Source organism: Macrobrachium nipponense, chromosome 11 (genome assembly GCF_015104395.2).
Source record: "Macrobrachium nipponense isolate FS-2020 chromosome 11, ASM1510439v2, whole genome shotgun sequence".
NCBI lineage: Eukaryota > Metazoa > Arthropoda > Malacostraca > Decapoda > Palaemonidae > Macrobrachium > Macrobrachium nipponense.
Genome location: NC_061087.1, coordinates 16823671 through 16844934, shown reverse-complemented (window position 1 = coordinate 16844934; position 21264 = coordinate 16823671). Strand labels below are relative to the sequence as shown.

The 21264-nt window shown below is 53.0% G+C and overlaps 2 protein-coding genes across 2 annotated transcripts; one reads left to right on the top strand and one right to left on the bottom strand.

Moving 5' to 3' along the window:
• Positions 1-10405: 10405 nt before the first annotated feature.
• LOC135213657 (collagen alpha-1(I) chain-like) lies at positions 10406-16261 on the top strand. The gene is made up of 5 exons (XM_064247749.1): positions 10406-12061; positions 12276-13194; positions 13324-14227; positions 14379-14577; positions 14714-16261. Exons 1-5 carry the CDS (start codon positions 10406-10408, stop codon positions 16259-16261), a joined length of 5226 nt encoding a protein of 1741 aa, XP_064103819.1.
• Positions 16258-20297, bottom strand: LOC135213587 (collagen alpha-1(I) chain-like). Its single transcript, XM_064247629.1, has 3 exons — positions 20283-20297; positions 17395-17497; positions 16258-17123 (listed from the first exon to the last, which is right to left on the bottom strand). Exons 1-3 carry the CDS (start codon positions 20295-20297, stop codon positions 16258-16260), a joined length of 984 nt encoding a protein of 327 aa, XP_064103699.1.
• Positions 20298-21264: the final 967 nt, after the last annotated feature.

Genomic DNA, 21264 nt, shown 5'->3' with positions numbered 1-21264 from the left:
AAATTGAGGATGCGATTTTCGTAGTGTACGATGAATGTATCCAGTAATATTTTAGTAGTTTACACTGACACAGAAGCAGTACACGGTCTTGATTTCTTCCATGTCTATATAAAACTCCAAGTACATACTAATTTACGCGCTACGTAAGTGCATAATACGGTGCGCGGATGTCAGAATAGAGATGTATAATTACGTTAAATTAGAGCAGAAAATAGGAAAGTGATTTATTTTGCGGAAATAGACGCGGGAAATAATAAAATAAGCAGCATCAGTGTCATTTAACATAGGATTTTCTTCTGAAGTGCACAACAAGTATTATTCCGTGATAAAAAGAAGATAGTATTTCAGCGTACTGACTTGTGTAATCAATTGACAGACGTAAAACAACAAAATATTATCAATGATGCAAATTATGAATACATTTGAGCGATCTATTTAACAAACTTTTTTTTCCGTTCAACGATAATAATGAAAAATAAAGATGCCCACCATTTCAGCCAGAGAAGTTCGTCGTTATTCTCTCCAGGTTACACGGACACATGACGAACACAGAGCGCATGCATATAAATACTGTGTATAATTTCCGTTATGCGAAATGTAACCGAATACATGACTCTTCTTAATCTTGCAGGAATATAATTAGAAAAAACTGCAAACGTATAATCCTTTCATTAAAGTGGCATAATCCCTTTTACATTTCTATATTCTGAAATTGTATACGCAATAGGAAAATATAAAGGGAAACTTTTATTCAGGGTATTAGAATATCTGAGCTAGAAAAACCAAAGTAACCAGAATTCAAATCTCGTTTCTTATTTTTTTTTAGTACTGGTGTCTAGACAGGTTTCTTCAGAGTGAATTTGATATCAACTTTGTCATAAAAAATATTTTTTTCTAAAACAAGAGAAAACCTTTTGCAAAGGTATTGGTCGGCCCGATATTTCTTTCTGGACTTTCCCAATTCAGAAAAAAATCCAATAATGGAAGAGGTGCTTACAAGAGAAAGAGAGAGAGAGAGAGAGAGAGAGAGAGAGAGAGAGAGAGAGAGAGAGAGAGAGAGAGAGAGAGAGAGAGGATGAACATAACTATATTTTGCTTATTCTTCGTTATTTTCAACGAAAATCACTCTTTGGAGATAAAAAAAAAAATCTGTCAATAATCACTCTCATAGTAATGCAAATATAGATATTACATCATCATGATATTAGTGTGTTTTAAGACAAAATAAATGCCTTTGATAATCAGTCTCGCAGCAATATGAATTTAGTACATAACGGATGATAACACTAAGACTTAATATTATACAAAAAAGTTTCCGCAGATTAATTAATTAAATTCTTAGGGGGTGGGGGACCTTTAAGTTTTATTAACTTTCAAACCCTTTCTTTTTCATTCCCCTCGACATTTAACAAACCCATCTGTCTGGTTCCCCTTCATAAATGAGTGCTTGCAAGTTTCAATTTATTTTCTCTTTTATAAAAAATATTCTGGTAATTTATTCACTTCCGTTTAATTTGTCTATTTGACAGTAAGGTAAATGGACTTTTAATCTTATTAGTGAAAAAATCTAAGCTATAATAATAATAATGATGAATAATAATAATAATAATATAATAATAATAATAATAATAATAATAATAATAATATAATAATAATAATATTCTTGGATGTAACATTACTCAAGTACAACCTCCTTTGCCAATAAAAAAAAAAAAAAAAACACTTAACTAGCCGCTTGATGACCCTACATAGGTTAACCAGCAGCGCGCCATATCTCTCTACACAATACTCTGTTCACCACTGTCTTCTCCCACTGTTTAGACCTCCTCCTTTCCAATACCTTTTCCACTTGTCCTTGATCATTCTTGTCCCAGGTCTTCCTCCCTTACTTCCTCCTAATAATTCTACATGTCGGTCAATTTCCCAGTCTAAGCGTGCCTCCTTTTCCATTTATTTACTGTTGTAGGGGAGACATCAAGACGCTGTGCAACAGCACGTATTGAAAGCCCACTTTCTCGTAGAGCGACGATCTGCGCCCGGAGAACCATATGTGGCTGTTTCATTTGGAGACTATAACGAATACTACTAGCAGAGGACAGATAACCTATCAAAATTTATACAACACCTCAGTCTAGCCATGATTGGGTGACAAACTTGTTAGCGTGTAATAGGGGTGCTGTAGCAGTGATATCGTTATTACTGAACAAAGTGATATATTAAATCACACGATCACTGGGACTGAGTGATTGATTGGCTGTTACTGGCATTGCAACATCTCAGGTCATTACTGTCATTGATAACGTTTAAAATTCTGTATGTCTTCATAATGATAAATTGTTAATTGTCTGTTTGAAACACTAAAGGTGGTGGTGTTCCTCTCTTAACGTGAATTCCATTAATCTGCTTTCTGGCTGTTTTAGTGTATAAGAGGTTGGAGGAGGCAAACTTGTAATAAGTATTAATCATCATAGATGAATAAACATTATCTTTAATGCAGTGGTTGTTACTTAGCAATCACATTTCCCAAACGATATATCATTATTTTCCCAGTTACGGAAAGCAACGCGTAAATTGTTAAAAATTCAGATTGTTTTCCTTCAGATACCACGAGGAAACATTTACGAAGTTGCCAGGAGTGGCTTGTAACCGTAAATGTGTGGGCCTGGATTTCCTTACATGGTATATGTGATATCACCAAGACTGAAGGGTTTCCCCAGTGGAAAATACGTTAAAATTCTTCAGGATTTCTTACTCCCTTCACTTCACCAGCGGAATTATCCCTTTCCACCTGGTCCTGTCATTTTCATTCATGACGGCTGCCCCATCCATACGGCCAGAATAGTCCAGGAATGGTTTCTAGATCGAGAGGATTTGAATTGGTTGACTGGCCAAATAAGAGTGCAGACATGAATCCTATAGATCCCGAGAAAGATAAAGTCGATTTATTAAATATTGAACAATTCACAGGTGCCCCCAGAGAAGCCGAAGTGCAGTGGAAAAATCACGAATTTCTAATCAGTTTTTCTCCCAGGTATACATAAAAAAAAAAAAAAAAAAAAAAAAAAAAAAAATCATTTTTGTTCCCGTTATTTTTATGCTCATCCATTTCGTATGAAGTAGCTACTGTCGCATATCTTATGTAATATTAGCATTAAGCAGGTTAGGAGATTAATTACGTTTGCTTTATGTCTATTACAATAATTAGAATCATAATTACCTGACTTGTTATCGAATTACAGTTACAACTTCAATTACAAGATGGGGAACAATATCAAATACAATACAATTTTAATATTTCAAAATTGTAATCACAGCTACAAATACATATAGAATTGGTAGCTGGCTTAATAATATAATAAATGAATTGGGAAGCGACTCAAAACATCTCTCCATTGCATTTGGTCAAGATGAGTTCTCGAAAAGTAAGAGGGCGGCTCTAGGATAACAATCTCAAATAAAGTTTTCAGTTACAATTACAATAACAATTACCATTAATTATAAATAAAAAACAATTGGAATTACAGTTAACTTCAAAACGTGTAATTAAAAACATATCAGATAAATGACAATTACACCAAGCCTGAATAAAAGGTAAGGTTTATTTGTAATTGGTAAAGCTCTCTTACAGTGGGTTTCACAGACAGTGCAGTCACGTTTTTGGTCAATAACACTGTAATAAAGACTGATATCAGTACGAGATTTTGCTGTAATTTTTCGGTATAATCAAGGCTTTAACTCTATTGGATGTCCGGTAAAAATGCTCAATTTTCATTTGTAACACATAGAGTAACTATAACAGTTACCTATTCAAAACAATCTGTAGGCAATTGGCGGCTCTCTTACTAAAAAAAAAAAAAAAAAAAAGTTAAAAAGTTGCGTGACAAACGGATTTCTGCTACCATGCCGACAGCTATGTTCCTAGACGGCCATCTCTTCTTCACCTTCGTAATGCAAGTATATGGCTGATGCCCTGAGTCCAAATGAAGCTTGCGAAGGAGGTAAGTAAACACAAGTATATCAGTAGATTTACCATCAATCACAGTGTCTATCGTTCTACTACTCCACCATACATGCAGATATCTCTTACTCCAATAATTATAATCATTTACTCATAACCCAAGTCAATAGTCACTAAAGAAAGAAAAAAAATTTTGATCTTAAGACAAAAATAGTAATAGCTACTACTACTGCTGATGCTAATAATAATAGTTAAAAAAATGCTATATTACTGGTTATTATTATTAATAATTAATTAATATTGTTCCCTTGTTTTCAACGTAGACCAAAAGTAATATATCCATTGCCTAAGGTAAGGTAGTACGGTACGGATTTGCACATTTTTTTTTTCCGTACCTGAACTGTACCGTACCGTACTTCGGTAAAATTGTCGTTGCGTAATTCCGTACCGTACACATAGGCTATAAATATCAACCGTACCGTACCGTAATGCCAGCCTTGCTGGCAGGTAACAACAGCGTGAATCGTTATATATATATATATATATATATATATATATATATATATATATATATATATATATATATATATATATATATACAACATTTTAAATTATTATTATTAGATTAGATAGATAGATAGATACAAAAAAAATCGTGCAAAATATACTTAAACTAAGTAACATTCAGAGAGAGATACGAGAGAGAGGAAGGGAGGGAGGGAGGGGGAGGGGGAGAGGTGAGGGAAGTCTCTCAAGACGGTGTACCAGGTAAACCTGTGTCCAACTGTACTGTCACGCACAATAGTTCGTTCCCTCCGCTGATCCAGAGTGAACACGAATCTGCGACTATGAAACCCCGGAGCAGTTGAGCAAGTAACTAACGGAGCATCCAATAGATGTTGCGCCGTCAGGACAAGGAAGGAGGAGTGGGCAGCAGATAGTTTTCTTGAGCATAGAGTAAAGTATCCTTAATCTATTAACGTTAATTAAGAGAGTGGTCGTAAACATTTTGTTGTTGACGATACTGGGTTTGAGTGTAAAATGTGCATTTAAGGAAATATGCGAAATAAATATGAGACTAAAAGTGCTTAGGAACTCAGTATTTATGAAATGGCATTTCCTATAGATTATTAAATCTTATATACTGACATGACTGTCCACGAGATCGATACAAAACTTTCACCAAGTGTTAACGGTGGTGTTCTGTAAGCAGCAAGCCACCTCTATATATATATATATATATATATATATATATATATATATATATATATATATATATATATATATATAAATTATATATATTATATATATATATATATAGTATATTATATATATATATATATATATATATATATATATATATATATATATATATATATATATATATATATATATATATATATAGAACATCTATATCAGCAAATTAGCAAAATTTTCAGTTCACTTACTTTATTGAGGTAGCAACCATACACACAGATACATGTCTATATACTTATACAATTCATGATTGGGCCAATCTCCATAGAGAAAGCGGGCGATGTGGGCAATAACACAAAAAAATTTGGGCTATATATAATTTTCTTTATTTACTAAATTTTAGTAATTAAAACAACATGAAATATTAGGATACTTTCACCAATATAACAGGTTCATATTTGGTGGAAAAGAGAAAGACAGAACCACAGAATATAACAAGACAAAGATGAGTAGAGAGAAAGAGAGAGAGAGATAACTTATTAAGTTCTTTTCTAGATTATGGTGTGAAGAAGCCTCGTGTTCTTATTTTCTTCCTAGCACCAGGTCAGTTGCAAAATACGAGTCATTATCCATTTTACTATATTTCTTTAGTAAGGATATTTTCATCCTTGTTTTCAAGATGCATTGTAATAGAAAATAACTTAACTCAATTCCTGTGTTTCAAGAAACAAAGTAGTTTTCTAGTGCCGATGTAGTTATAGCCAATTCTAACGTGTAAAAGAGTTAATATGTTTTTGTAGGAATGTAACTTTTCTCTCCTGTAAAGTCAACTGGCCCATAAGTCCTTGCCGTTCCCTGAACCATATTTCCTGTCTTAGGGAGGGTTAGGAGCCACTAGCTTCTACCTTTGCATTGGAGAGTTAAGTTGCCTAGTATATGGCCATTCGTAGGCTGCAGCTTTTAGCTCCACTAATTCTATCAGGGCTTATTTCTTCTACCTTTTGGACCCCCTTTTAATAATCTAGCTTTAGTTTCTTAACTGCTGTGCTCTTATTCTGTCTCAACTTTATTACCTTAATCTGTTTTCCTTCTTTTCTTGGAATGAAGCGCGTTTTGTAATTCCCTTTATTTCAAAATAACAAAATAAAAGTAGTGATATTTACAAAAGCCTTCTATGTTCAAAATTTAAGGCTTATTTCAGTTTGACTAAATGTTAAACTAAAAAACCATCACATTTTTCCGACAATCTGGCAGATAAATTTGAACCAATATCACTTTTTTTTCATTTAATTTTGAGATACTATAAATATTACTTTTCACTTTAAACCTATGAAATATGCATGATCTTACAAAACATTAGCATTAACTGGTAATCAAGTAAAAGGAACATAACTAAAAACACGTGAGCTAGTGTCAATATTTAATCATTATTATTTGTATGATAATATGCAATGAGTAGGATGTCCAACCTCCATCTGCATCTGTGACCTCACACAGACGATCAGGTATGGAATCTACAGTTTATATTATGCAACAGAAGTGTGGGGTATGTATTTGATTTCCCTGGAACGTGTTTTACGCAGATATTCTTTATCAAGCACGCTTCTACAATACATTTTCTTAACCTTACATGTCATGTCGTTTTCATTGTTATATTTATTATTTGACGACATTATTGACTGTAATTGTTTTAAATAGTATTTAATTGCTGTCATTATCGTCCGTATTAAACAGTATTATTTACATTTGTGTCATAAGGATACGTTCACACCAAATGCGTTGCCTATAGAAATGGGGCTGTTAGGATTTTCTGCTTTATTTCTATATTGGATTTCAATTTACGAATCAAAGTTATGCTCAATAAAACTTGTACTCCTTTATACCTGATTTTCACTTTTATATAGGACAAAATTTAGTATAATTAAATTTCGTTTTACCTTTTCTTTGTATGCATATGATATAAATTTAAAATCTTAAAACTTACCTATAGTTTTTGAAAATCATTATGGTTGAGTAGTTGATTATTATATATAATATTTCTCTTGATGTCTCGGCTAATTCATTTAGAATGATATCTTTTAGTTATTTGGTTAAATCCAATAACAATAAAACGTAGCTTAGAAAAATGGTCATTTTTTGCTCAGTTCCAATTGCCCGCCTGTAGTTAGTATTGTTTTTCTTGTAGACAAAAAGGTAAATAAAGGAAAATCCCTAAATATATTTTAATAGATAAGACGATAAGAGACCAAACAAAAAAGATGCGTACTGCAAAAAGATCCCGTAAAAAAAAAGAGAGGAGAGAGAGAGAGAGAGAGAGAGAGAGAGAGAGAGAGAGAGAGAGAGAGAGAGAGAGAGAACTGCAGAAATTTATAACACCTAGAAACAAGGCATGATTGGAAATCTTTCAGAATGTTTCTTGCTATATTTTGATAAATCGAAATATCTCTTGTGAAATATTGAAAATCAAGGAAAAAGAGAGGGATATAGAGGAGAGTATATGAATTGGGTACTCCAGTTTGAAGAAAATGTGGCCTTACTTGGCCTGCCTTGGCAGCAGCTGTTGTGTGACGTTATTGTCTAGATGTTGTCTGAAATACGGAGAGAAGTCTAACGCAAGGATAGTCATGTTGTTTATAGGCTGCCTATTCACTGGTGAGGTTCCTCCTAATTACTGATGATGGAGGTGAACAGGCCAAGGAAATGGAATTGAACGAGAGAATTTCGGCCTTGCCAGACACCACACAGTACCAGAGAGAGCAGCAGTGAACTTGGACAGGATCATTTTTTCAGCTGCAACAGAGGCTTTTGACTACAATGAAGACATTCAGAAGGCGGGCGGAAGGAAGAAAGCACTCGTGTGATCAGATAACTCATGGGGTGTTGCAACAACAGCCTGGCAAGAAAGGGCCCACTTATTCGAAGGTGAGACGTTGTTTCTGAAGGAGAACGATCAAGTGAAGAAGGAGAAGGACGTGCAGATATAGACCGAAGAAGCGGCGCGGATGGCGAGGCTCGTCCAGGAACGAAAGACGCCGAACGAAAAGCGCTAATCCGACAGGAAAGACGCCGAGGTCAGTTCCAGCTCCTGCAGAAGGAAGTGGAAGATCTCACGAAGGAAACGTGTGTACTACATTGTGAAGTTCAGGTTGCGAAACTGAAGAGAAAACGAGCTGAGGTGCCTTCTAGAGGAAGGGAATCATCGCTTTCAAGTCGATGGATAGGAACACCGGTGGGTCCAGGGCGAACGGAACGACCAGTTGGAAGATGAGGTTCGACAGCTGCGAGGAGCGAAGGAGAAATCGGTTTGCCAGCTCAAGAACCACCAGGGAAATTACAGATGCCTGGAAAAATGGAAAATGAAGGAGCAGCTGTCCATGTTCAAGGAATGGCGCGACCAAGTCTAAGCTAGCCTTGCGAAGAGGGCTCAGATGTCAAAAATTTGAGGAGAATGTTTGTTGTATGGAAAGTTTTTTTTTTTTTTTTTTTTTTTTTTTTTTGTTTTTTTTTTTTTTTTTTTTTTAATCAATAAAGTTTATTTACAAACTGCAATTTTCATTTACACATTATTGCAGCAAATTTTGTTATTTACATAATAATTCGAGTTTAACTCGAATTTAAAGGACTTCTTTCATAAATCCATGTGTTAGAATTGATTTTAGTTTGCAATGGATTTTAGGAGTGAACTGCAATACTTTATTTTATATGGAAGGTTTGAAGTTTATATGTAATAAGTTTGCTTTGTTAATCGTTGAAGGATATGAAAGTTAGAGGGAACAAATAAGTAGAAATGGTTTTTGTAAGAGTTTTATTGATTCCTGAAAGGGAAAGGTAAATGTAAGGATTGGTGGAGTGACAGGATTCGAAGAAGAAGATACAGAGAAGATTGGTGGAGTGCCAGGAAAAGCAGCGGATTCAGAGAAGATTGGTGGAGTGTCAGGAGAAGCAAACGATTGAGAGAAGATTGGTGGAGTGCCAGGAGAAGCAGAGGATTGAGAGAAGATTGGTGGAGTGCCAGGAGAAGCAGAGGATTCAGAAAAGATTCAGGGAGCGTCAGAAGAAGAAGCAGAGAATTCAGAGAAGATTTGTGGAGTGCCAGGATAAGAAGCAGAGGATTCAGAGAAGCCCCTGGAGAATTGAAAGGATTCAGTGTCATATTCTGGTTCTAAGGTTAAACAGAGGTGTTACTCTCTTAAGGGACGGCGGGCGAGGCCCGCCAGGCGTCCCGGGGACGGGCGGGCCTCCGCCCGCCAGGCGTCCCGGGGACGGGCGGGCCTCCGCCCGCCAGGCGTCCCGGGGACCGGCGGGCCACCGCCCACCAGGCGACCCGGGGACAGGCATCCGGCGCCCAGCGGGTCCGAGGCGTCCGGGGGACGGGGCCTCCCGGCGCCCGGGGCCGGCGGGCCTCTGCCCGCCAGGCGTCCCGGGGACCGGCGGGGCCTCCGCCCGCCAGGCGTCCCGGGGACCGGCGGGCCTCCGCCCACCAGGCGTCCCGGGGACCGGCGGGCCTCCGCCCGCCAGGCGTCCCTCCGCCTGCCAGGCGTCCCTCCGCCTGCCAGGCGTCCGGGGGCCGGCGGGCCTCCGCCCGCCAGGCGTCCCGGGGACCGGAGGGCCTCCGCCCGCCAGGCGTCCCGGGGACGGGCGGGCTTCCGCCCGCCAAGCGTCCCGGGGACGGGCGGGCCTCGCCCGCCAGGCGTCCCGGGGACGGGCGGGCCTCCGCCCGCCAGGCGTCCCGTTGACCCGCGGGCCTCCGCCCGCCAGGCGTCCCGGGGACGGGCGGGCCGGGCAGCCCCAGCAATGGCGTGCCCGGGGCCTGGCGGGCCTCCCGCCCGCCAGGCGTCCCCGGGGACCCGCAGGCCTCCGCCCGCCAGGCGGTCCCGGGGGCCGGCGGGCCTCCGCACCGCCTGGAGTCCTGGGGGGCCGGCGGGCCTCCGCCCGACCAGTTGGGGGGGGGGGCCGTCCCAGGGGGACCGGCGGGCCTCCTCCGCCCGCCAGGCGTCCCGGGGGACCGGCGGGATCCGCCCGCCAAGGCGTAACCCAGGGGGCCGGCGGGCCTCGCCGGCCACCTGGCGTTCCCGGGGGCCGGCGGGCCTCCGCCCGCCATGGCGTCCCGGGGGCAGGCGGGCCTCGCCCGCCAGGCGTCCGGGGCAGGCGGGCTCCGACCTCTGGCATCCCGGGGGCCGGCGGGCCTACCGACCCGCCAGGCGTCCCGTGGACCAGCGGGCCTCCGACCGCAAGGCGTTTTCCCGGAGGATGGACCGGCTGCCTCCGCCCGCCAGGCGTCCCGGGGACCGGCGGGCCCGCCCGCCAGGCGTCCCGGGGACCGGCGGGCCTCAGCCGCCAGGTCCAGGGGGGACGGCGGGCACCTCCGCCCGCCAGGACGTCCCGGTACCGGCGGGGCTGCCTCAGCCCCACCAGGACGTCCCCGGGAACGGGGCCGGCGGGCCTCCGGCCACCCTCCAGGCAGTTCCCGGGGGAGGACCCCGCGGGCCCTCCGCCCTCCGGCCCGTCTCCGGGGACCCGGTCGGGCCTCCGCCCGGGGGCAAGGGGTCCCTGGGTACCCGCCGGGCCCTCCGCCCGGCCAAGGCCCGGGGGTCCCGGGGACCGGCCGGGGGGGCCTCCGCCCGCCAGGCGTCCCGGGGACCGGCGGGCCTCCACGCGCCAGGCGTCCTGGTGACCGCGGGCAGCGGCCCGCCAGGCGTCCCGGGGACGGGCGGGCAGAGGCCCGCCAGGCGTCCCGGGAACGGGTGGGCCTCCGCCCACCAGGCCCGTCCCCTTGGACCGGGGGGGCCCCAGAGGCCCGCCTGCGTTCCCATGGACCTGGGTGGGGGGCAGAGGCCGGCCCGCCAGGTGTCCCTGGGACGGGCGGGCAGAGGCCCGCCAGGCCTCCCGGGACGGGCGGGGGCAGAGGCCCGCCAGGCCTCCCGGGGACAGGCCGGGGCCCCGGGGAGGCCCGGGCACCCGCCTCCCCGGGGACGGGCGCAGAGGCCCGGCCCAGGACCACCCCGCCTCCCGGGGACGGGCGGGGCCAGAGAGGCGGGCCCGCCAGGCGTCCCCGGGACGGGCGGCTGCGGATGGCCCGCCAGGCCCCGGTGGGACGCCGCCAGGAGGGCGGAGGCCGCCCGTTCTCCGGGACCCGACGCCTGGCGAGCGGGAGGCCCGCCTCTGCCCCCGTACGGGAGCCTGCGGGTGGCGGGCGTGAGGGCTGCCCGCCGGTCCCCGGGACCGCCTGGCGGGTCTGGCCCGGGCGGGGAGAGGGGAGGGGCCTGCCGGTCCCCGTTTTCCCCGGAACGCCTGGCGGGCGGCCAGGCCCGCCGGTCCCCGGGAGGGGCCCGCCTGGTCCCCGGGAGCCTGGGGGCGGAGGCCGAACCGCCCCCAGGTCCCCTGGGTCCCCGGGGACGACCTGCGGGCGGAGAGGCCCGCCGGTCCCCGGCCCCAAGGGGACGCCTGGCGGGCGGAGGCCCGCCGGTCCCGGGACGCCTGGCGGGCGTGGCCGGGCAGCCCGCGGTCCCCGGGACGCCTGGCGGGCGGAGGCCCGCCGGTCGCCGGGACGCCGCCGGTCCCCGGGACGCCTGGCGGGCGGAGGCCCGCCGGTCCCCCTGGACGCCTGGCGGGCGGAGGCCGCTTGTCCCCGGGACGCTTGGCTGGGCGGAGGCCCGCGGGCGGGACGCCTGGCAGGCGGAGGGACGCACCGGACGAGCCCTGCCCGGGACGCCTGGGGATGGCCCAGCCCGTCCCCGGGACGCCTGGCGGGCGGAGGGACGCCTAGCGGGCGGAGGTCCGCCGGCCCCCGGGACGCCTGGGCGGGCACCGCCGGTCCCCGGGACGCCTGGTCGGGCGGAGGCCCGCTGTCCCGGGACGCCTGGCGGGCGGAGGCCCGCGGGTCCCCGGGACGCCTGGCAGGCGGAGGCCCGCCCGTCCCCGGGACGCCTGGCGAGCTGAGGCCCGCCCGTCCCCGGGACGCCTGGCGGGCGGAGCCCGCCCGTCCCCCGGGACGCCTGGCGGCGGAGGCCCGCCGGCCCCCGGGACGCCTGGCGAGGGCGGGAGGGACGCCTAGCGGGCGGAGGCCCGCCGGCCCCCGGGACGCTGGCGGGCGGAGGCCCGACTTCTCCCGGGACGCCAGGGCGGAGGGCCCGCCGGCCCCGGACGCCTGGCCCGGGCGGGGGAGGCCCCCCGTCCCCAGGGACGCCGGCGGGCGGTAGGCTCGCCGGCTCCCGGGATGCCAGGCGGGCGGAGGCCCGCCGGCCCCGGGACTCCTGGCGGGCGGAGGCCCGCCGCCCCCGGCGGGACGCCTGGCGGGCGGAGGCCGCCGCCCCCGGGACGCCAGGCGGGCGAGCCCGCGGCCCCCGGGACGCCGCCAGGAGGGCGGAGGCCCGCCGTCTCTGGGACGCCTGGCGAGCGGAGGCCCGCCGGCGGGACGCCGCGGCTGAGGCAGCGCCGGTCCCCGGGACGCCTGGCGGGCGGAGGCCCGCCGGTCCCCACGCCATGGCGGGCGGAGGCCCGCCGGGTCCCCGGGACGCCTGGCGGCGGAGGCGCCGGTCCCCGGGACGCCTGGCGGGCGGTGGCCCGCCGGATCCCCGGGACGCCTGGCGGGCGGAGGCCCGCCGGTCCCCGGGACGCCTGGCGGGCGGAGGCCCGCCGGTCCCCGGACGCCTGGCGGGCGGAGGCCCGCCTGGTCCCCGGGACGCCTGGCGGACGGAGGCCCCGCCCGTCCCCCACCCCGGACGCCTGGCGGGCGAGGCCCGCCGGTCGGGACGCCTGGTGGGCAGAGGGCCCGCCGGTCCCCGGGGAGCCTGGCCGGGTGGAGGCCCGCCGGTCCCCGGGACGCCGGCGGGCGGAGGCCCGCCGGTCCCCCGGGCCCCCTCGCCTGGCGGGTGGAGGCCCGCCCGGTCACCGGGACGCCTTGCGTAGGGAGGCCCGCCGTCCCCGGGAAGCCTGGCGGAGGCCCGCCCGTCCCCGGGACGCCTGGCGGGCGGAGGGCCCGCGGCCCCCGGACGCCAGGCGGGCGGAGGCCCGCCGGCCCCCGGGACGCCAGGACGGAGGCAGGCCCCGGCCCCCGGGACGCCGGGAGGAGGCCCGCCCGTCTCCGGGACGCCTGGCGGGAGGCCGGCCCCGGGCCCGCCGGGCCCCGGGACGCCTGCTGGCTTGAGGCCCCGCCGGTCCCCGGGGAGGACCTGGGCGTGCGGAGGCCCTGCCGGTTCCCCGGGACGCCTGGCGGGCGGAAGGCCCGCCGGTCCCCGGGACGCCTGCGGGCGGAGGCCCGCGGTCCCCCGGGGAGGGGGCCCGGTACCCGCGGCAGCCTGGCGGGCGGTGGCCAGGTTCCCCCAGGGACGCCTGGCGGGACGGAGGCCCGCCCGCCCCTGGCGGGCGTAGGCCCGCCGGGTCCGGGCGGACCGCCTGGACGGGCCGGAGGCCCGCCGGTCCCCGGGACAGCCTGGCTGGGCGGAGGCCGCCGGTCCCCGGACGCCTGGCGGGCGGGAGGCCCGCTTTGTCCCCGGGACCGACCTGGCGGGCGGAGGCCCTGACCGGGGTCCCCGGGACGCCTGGGCTAGGCGGATACGGCCAGGCCCGCCCGTCCCCGAGGGACGCCTGGGGAGATGAGGCCCGCCCGTCCCCGGGACGCCTGGCGTGCGGAGGCCCGCCGGCCCCCGGGACGCCTGGCGGGTCGGTAGGGACGCCTAGCGCGGAGGCCCGAACCGGCCCCCGGAGGGACGCCTGGCGGGCGGAGGCCCCAAGGCCCGCCCCGTCCCCGGGACGCCTGGCGGGCGGAGGCCCGCTTGTCCCCAGGGACCGCCTGGCGGCGGAGGCCCCGCGGGTCCCCAGGGACGCCTGGCAGGCGGAGGACCCGCCCGTCCCCGGGACGCCTGGCGAGCTAGGACCCGCCCGTCCCGGGACGCCTGGCGGCGGAGGCCCGCCGTCCCCGGACGCCTGGCGGGCAGAGGCCCCGCCGGTCCGGGACGACCCTGGCGGGCGGAGGCCCGCGGTCCCCGGGTCCGCCTGGCTGGGGGCGGAGGCCCGCCGGTCCCCGGGACGCCTTGAAGTAGGAGGCCCGCCCGTCCCCGGGACGCCTGGCGGGCGGAGGCCCGCCGGTCCCCGGGACGCCTGGCGGGCGGAGGCCCGCCCGTCCCCGGGACGCCTGGCGGGCCTCGCCCGCCGTCCCTTAAGAGAGTAACACCTCTGTTAACCTTAGAACAGAATATGACACTGAATCCTTTCAATTCTCCAGGGGCTTCTCTGAATCCTCTGCTTCTTATCCTGGCAGGCGGAGACCCGCCCGTTCCCGGGACGCCTGGGGAGCTGAGGCCCGCCCGTCCCCGGGACGCCTGGCGGGGGGCGGAGGACGCCTAGCGGGCGGAGGTCCGCCGGCCCCCGGGACGCCTGGCGGGCGGAGGCCCGCCGGTCCCCGGGACGCCTGGCGGGCGGAGGCCCGCTTGTCCCCGGGACGCCTGGCGGGCGGAGGCCCGCGGGTACCCGGGACGCCTGGCAGGCGGAGGCCCGCCCGTCCCCGGGACGCCTGGCGAGCTGAGGCCCGCCCGTCCCCGGGACGCCTGGCGGGCGGAGGCCCGCCCGTCCCCGGACGCCTGGCGGGCGGAGGCCCGCCCGCCGGCCCCCGGGACTCCGCGGGCGGAGGGACGCCTAGCGGGCGGAGGCCCGCCGGCCCCCGGGACTGCCTGGCGGGCGGAGGCCCGCCTTCTCCCGGGACGCCAGGGGCGGGCGGAGGCCCGCCGGCCCCCGGGACGCCTGGCGGGCGGAGGCCCACCGCCCCCAGGACGCCTGGCGGGCGGAGGCTCTCCGGCTCCCGGGATGCCAGGCGGGCGGAGGCCCGTGGCCCCCGGCCCCCGGGACTCCTGGCGGGGCGGAGGCCCGGCCCCGGCCCCTCGACCGCCTGGCGGGCGAGGCCCGCCGGGGCACCCCGAGGACGCCCCAGGCGGGCCCCCGGGAGGCCCGCCGGCCCACCGGGACGGCCGCCAGGAGGGCCCGGAGGCCCGGCCCGGCCCTCTGGGACGCCTGGCCTATCGGAGGCCCGGACGGGCCCAAAGGCCCCCCGGGACGCCCCTGGGATGGGCCCTGAGGCCCGGCCGGTCCCCGGGACCCTGGCCCGGGCCGGTAGGCCCGCCGGTCCCCCGGGACGCCTGGCGGGTCGGAGGGGGGGGGCCCACCGGTTTCCCCGGGGACGCCTGCGGGCGGTGGCACCGCGGTCCCCGGGGACGGGCCTTGGCGGGGGCCGGAGGGGGGGGGGCCCCGGCCGGTCCCCGGAACGCCTTTGGCTGGGGGGCGGAGGCCCGCCGGTTCCCCGGGACGGCCTGGGCCACGGAGGCCCGGGGGGGGGCCGGGGGGGGTCCCCGGGACGCCTGGCGGACGGGGAGGACCCGCCCTCCCCCGGGGGGACGCCTGGCGGGCGGGGGATGCCCGCCGGGTCCCCGGGACGCCTGGATTGGGCAGAAGGCCCGACCGGTCCCCGTGGACGCCTGGCGGGTGGGAGGCCCGCCGGGAGGACGCCCCTTGCCCGGGCCGGGAGGCCCGCCGGTCCCCGGGTCGGCCGGCGGGTGGAGGCCCGCCGGTTCCCCGTGGTACGCCTGGCGGGCGGGAGGCCCGCCGGTCCCCGGGACCCCGGGCTGGCGGGCGGAGCCCCGCCGGTCCCCGGGACGGGCCTGGCGGGCGGAAGGCCCGCCGGTACCCCGGGACGCCTGTTCGGGCGTTGGCCCGCCGGTCCCCGGGACGGCATGGCCGGGCCGGAGGCCCGCCGGTCGCCCCGGGCACCTGGCCGGTCGGGGCCCGGGCCGGGTCCCCGGGAACAAGGCCCTGGGGGCCCGGAGGCCCGGCCCGGTCCCGGGGACGCCCATGGCGGGGGCGGAGGCCCGTCGGTCACCCCCGGGACGCCTGGAGGGACCGGAGGCCCGCCCGGGCCCACGGGACGCCTGGCGGGCGGAGGCCCGCCGGTCCCCCGGGACGCCTGGTAGGGAGAGGCCGCCGGTCCCCGGACGCCTGGGCGGGTGGAGGCCCGCCCGGGTCCCCGGGACGCCTGGCGGGCGGAGGCCCGCCGGTCCCCGGGTCGGCATGGCGTGGGTGGAGGCCCGCCGGTCACCCCGGGACGCCTTGCCCGGTTAGGGAGGCCCGGGCCCGTCCCCGGGACTGGCCCTGGCCGGTGAGGAGGCCCGCGCGGCCCCAGGGACGCCAGGCGGGCCCGGGAGGCCGCCGGCCCCCCCCCCCCGGGGACGGCAGGAGGGCGGAAGGAAGGGGCCCGACCGGTCTACGGGACCCCGGGACTGGCGAAGCGGGAGGCCCGCCGGCCCCGGGACGGAACCGGCGGGCCCCCGAGGCCCGCCTGGTCCCGGGGACGCCTGGCGGGCTGGAGGCCCGGACGGTCCCCCGGGGACGCCCCTGGCGGGGGGCGGTAGGCCCACCGGTCCCGGGTACCCCGGGCCTGGCCGGGCCGGAGGCCCCGGGACGGCCACTGGCCCGGGCGGTGGCCCGACGGTACCCGGGACGCCTGGCGGGCGGAGGGACCCGACCGGTCCCCGGGACGCCTGGTTTTGGTGGGGGTGGGGGGCGGGTGGAGGCCCCGCCGGTAGGGAAGTCCCTTTGGAGGGCCCCCCCCGGAGGCCCGCCCCCGGGTACCCGGGACGCCTGGCGGGGGACGGAGGCCCAGCCGGTCCCCGGGGAACGCCTGGCGGACGGAGGCCCGCCCGTCCCCGGTACGCCTGGCGGGCGTAGGCCCGCCGGTCCCACGTGGCGCCTGGCTGGCCAGGGAGGCCCGCCGGTCCCCGGGACGCCTGGCGGGCAGAGGCCCGCCGGTCCCCGGGACGCCTGGCTGGGCGGAGGCCCGCCGGTCCCCGGGTCGCCTGGCGGGCGGAAGGCCCGCCGTCCCCCGGACGCCTTGCGTAGGGAGGCCCGCCCTCCCCGGACGCCTGGCGGGCGGAGGCCCCCGCCGTCCCCTGGACGCTGGGCCTGGGCGGGCCTCCCGCCGTCCCTTAAGAGTAACACCTCTGTTTAACCTTAGAACCAGAATATGACACTGAATCCTTTCAATTCTCCAGGGGCTTCTCTGAATCCTCTGCTTCTATCCTGGCACCTCCACAAATCTTCTTTCTTGAATTCACTTGCTTCTTCTTCTGACGCTCCCTGAATCTTTTCTGAATCCTCTGCTTCTCCTGGCACTCCACCAATCTTCTCTCAATCCTCTGCTTCTCCTGGCACTCCACCAATCTTCTCTCAATCGTTTGCTTCTCCTGACACTCCACCAATCTTCTCTGAATCCGCTGCTTTTCCTGGCACTCCACCAATCTTCTCTGTATCTTCTTCTTCGAATCCTGTCACTCCACCAATCCTTACATTTACCTTTCCCTTTCAGGAATCAATAAAACTCTTACAAAACATTTTATACTTATTTCCCTCTAACTTTCATATCCTTCAACGATTAACAAAGCAAACTTATTACATATAAACTTCAAACCTTCCATATAAAATAAAGTATTGCAGTTCACTCCTAAAATCCATTGCAAACTAAAATCAATTCTAACACATGGATTTAGAAAGAAGTCCTTTAAATTCGAGTTAACTCGAATTATTATGTAAATAACAAAATTTTCTGCAAAAAATAATGTGTAAATGAAAATCGCAGTTTGTAAATAAACTTTATTGATTAAAAAAAAAAAAAAAAAAAAAAAAAACTTTCCATACAACAAAACATTCTCCGCCACAAATTTTTGACATCTGAGCCCTCTTCCCAAGGCTAGCTTAGACTTGGTCGCGCCATTCCTTGAACATGGACAGCTGCTCCTTCATTTTCCAGGCATCTGTAATTTCCCTGGTGGTTCTTGAGCTGGCAAACCGATTTCTCCTTCGCTCCTCGCAGCTGTCGAACCTCATCTTCCAACTGTCGTTCCGTTCGCCCTGGACCACCGGTGTTCCTATCCAGCGACTTTGAGCGATGATTCCCTTCCTCTAGAAGGCACCCCTCAGCTCGTTTCTCTTCAGTTTCGCAACCTGAACTTCACAATGTAGTACACACGTTTCCTTCGTGAGATCTTCCACTTTCTTCTGCAGGACCTCGGGGTCTTTCCTGTCGGATTAGCGCTTTTCGTTCGCGTCTTTTCGTTCCTGGACGAGCCTCGCCATCCGCGCCGCTTCTTCGGTCTATATCTGCACGTCCTTCTCCTTCTTCACTTGATCGTTCTCCTTCAGAAACAACGTCTCACCTTCGAATAAGTGGGCCCTTTCTTGCCAGGCCTGTTGTTGCAACACCCCCTGAGTTATCTGGATCACACGAGTGCTTTCTTCCTTTCCGCCCGCCTTCTGAATGTCTTCATTGTAGTCAAGCCTCTGTTGCAGCTGAAAAATGATCCTGTCCAAGTTCACTGCTGCTCTCTCTGGTACTGTGTGGTGTCTGGCAAGGCCGAAATTCTCTCGTTCAATTCCATTTCCTTGGCCTGTTTCACCTCCATCATCAGTAATTAGGAGGAACCTCACCAGTAGAATAGGCAGCCTATAAACAACATGACTATCCTTCCGTTAGACTTCTCTCCGTATTTCAGACAACATCTAGACAATAACGTCACACAACAGCTGCTGCCAAGGCAGGCCAAGTAAGGCCACATTTTCTTCAAACTGGAGTACCCAATTCATATACTCTCCTCTATATCCTCTCTTTTTCCTTGATTTTCCATATTTCACAAGAGATATATTTCGATTTATCCAAATAAAATTAGCAAGAAACATTCTGAAAGATTTCCAATCATGCCTTGTTTCTAGGTGTTATAAATTTCTGCAGTTCTCTCTCTCTCTCTCTCTCTCTCTCTCTCTCTCTCTCTCTCTCTCTCTCTCTCTCTCTCTTTTTTTTTTTACGGGATCTTTTTGCAGTACGCATCTTTTTTTTGTTTGGTCTCTTATCGTCTTATCTATTAAAATATATTTAGGGATTTTCTTTTATTTACCTTTTTGTCTACAAGAAAAACAATACTAACTACAGGCGGGCAATTGGAACTGAGCAAAAAATGACCATTTTTCTAAGCTACGTTTTATTATTATTGGATTTAACCAAATAACTAAAAGATATCATTCTAAATGAATTAGCCGAGACATCAAGAGAAATATTATATATTATATATAATAATCAACTACTCAACCATAATGATTTTCAAAAACTATAGGTAAGTTTTAAGATTTTAAATTTATATCATATGCATACAAAGAAAAGGTAAAACGAAATTTAATTATACTAAATTTTGTCCTATATAAAAGTGAAAATCAGGTATAAAGGAGTACAATTTTATTTGAGCATAACTTGATTCGTAAATTGAAATCCAATATAGAAATAAAGCAGAAAATCCTAACAGCCCCATTTCTATAGGCAACGCATTTGGTGTGAACGTATCCTTATGACACAAATGTAAATAATACTGTTTAATACGGACGATAATGACAGCAATTAAATACTATTTAAAAACAATTACAGAGTCAATAATGTCGTCAAATAATAAATATAACAATGAAAACGACATGACATGTAAGGTTAAGAAAATGTATTGTAGAAGCGTGCTTGATAAAGAAAAAAAAAATATCTGCGTAAAACACGTTCCAGGGAAATCAAATACATAACCCACACTTCTGTTACATAATATAAACTGTAGATTCCATACCTGATCGTCTGTGTGAGGTCACAAGATGCAGATGGAGGTTGGACATCCTACTCATTGTATATTATCATACAAATAATAATGATAAAATATTGACACTAGCTCACGTGTTTTTAGTTATGTTCCTTTTACTTGATTACCAGTTAATGCTAATGTTTTGTAAGATCATGCATATTTCATAGGTTTAAAGTGAAAAGTAATATTTATAGTATCTCAAAATTAAATGAAAAAAAAAGTGATATTGGTTCAAATTTATCTGCCAGATTGTCGGAAAAATGTGATGGTTTTTTAGTTTAACATTTAGTCAAACTGAAATAAGCCTTAAATTTTGAACATAGAAGGCTTTGTAAATATCACTACTTTTATTTTGTTATTTTGAAATAAAGGGAATTACAAAACACGCTTCATTCCAAGAAAAGAAGGAAAACAGATTGTTATTGTAATTGTAACTGAAAACTTTATTTGAGATTGTTATCCTAGAGCCGCCCTCTTACTTTTCGAGAACTCATCTTGACCAAATGCAATGGAGAGATGTTTTTGTCGCTTCCTTAATTCATTATTATATTATTAAGCCAGCTACCAATTCTATATGTATTTGTAGCTGTGATTACAATTTTGAAATATTAAAATTGTATTGTATTTGATATTGTTCCCCATCTTGTAATTGAAGTTGTAACTGTAATTCGATAACAAGTCAGGTAATTATGATACTAATTATTTTAATAGACATAAAGCAAACGTAATTAATCTCCTAACCTGCTTAATGCTAATATTACATAAGATATGCGACAGTAGCTACTTCATACGAAATGGATGAGCATAAAAATAACGGGAACAAAAATGATTTTTTTTTTTTTTTTTTATGTATACATGGGAGAAAACTGATTAGAAATTCAGTGATTTTTCCACTGCACTTCGGCTTCTCTCGGGGCACCTGTGAATTGTTCAATATTTAATAAATCGACTTTATCTTTCTCGGGATCTATGGGATTCATGTCTGCACTCTTATTTGGCCAGTCAACCAATTCAAATCCTCTCGATCTAGAAACCATTCCTGGACTATTCTGGCCGTATGGATGGGGCAGCCGTCATGAATGAAAATGACAGGACCAGGTGGAAAGGGATAATTCCGCTGGTGAAGTGAAGGGAGTAAGAAATCCTGAAGAATTTTAACGTATTTTCCACTGGGGAAACCCTTCAGTCTTGGTGATATCACATATACCATGTAAGGAAATCCAGGCCCACACATTTACGGTTACAAGCCACTCCTGGCAACTTCGTAAATGTTTCCTCGTGGTATCTGAAGGAAAACAATCTGAATTTTTAACAATTTACGCGTTGCTTTCCGTAACTGGGAAAATAATGATATATCGTTTGGGGAAATGTGATGCTAAGTAACAACCACTGCATTAAAGATAATGTTTATTCATCTATGATGATTAATACTTATTACAAGTTTGCCTCCTCCAACCTCTT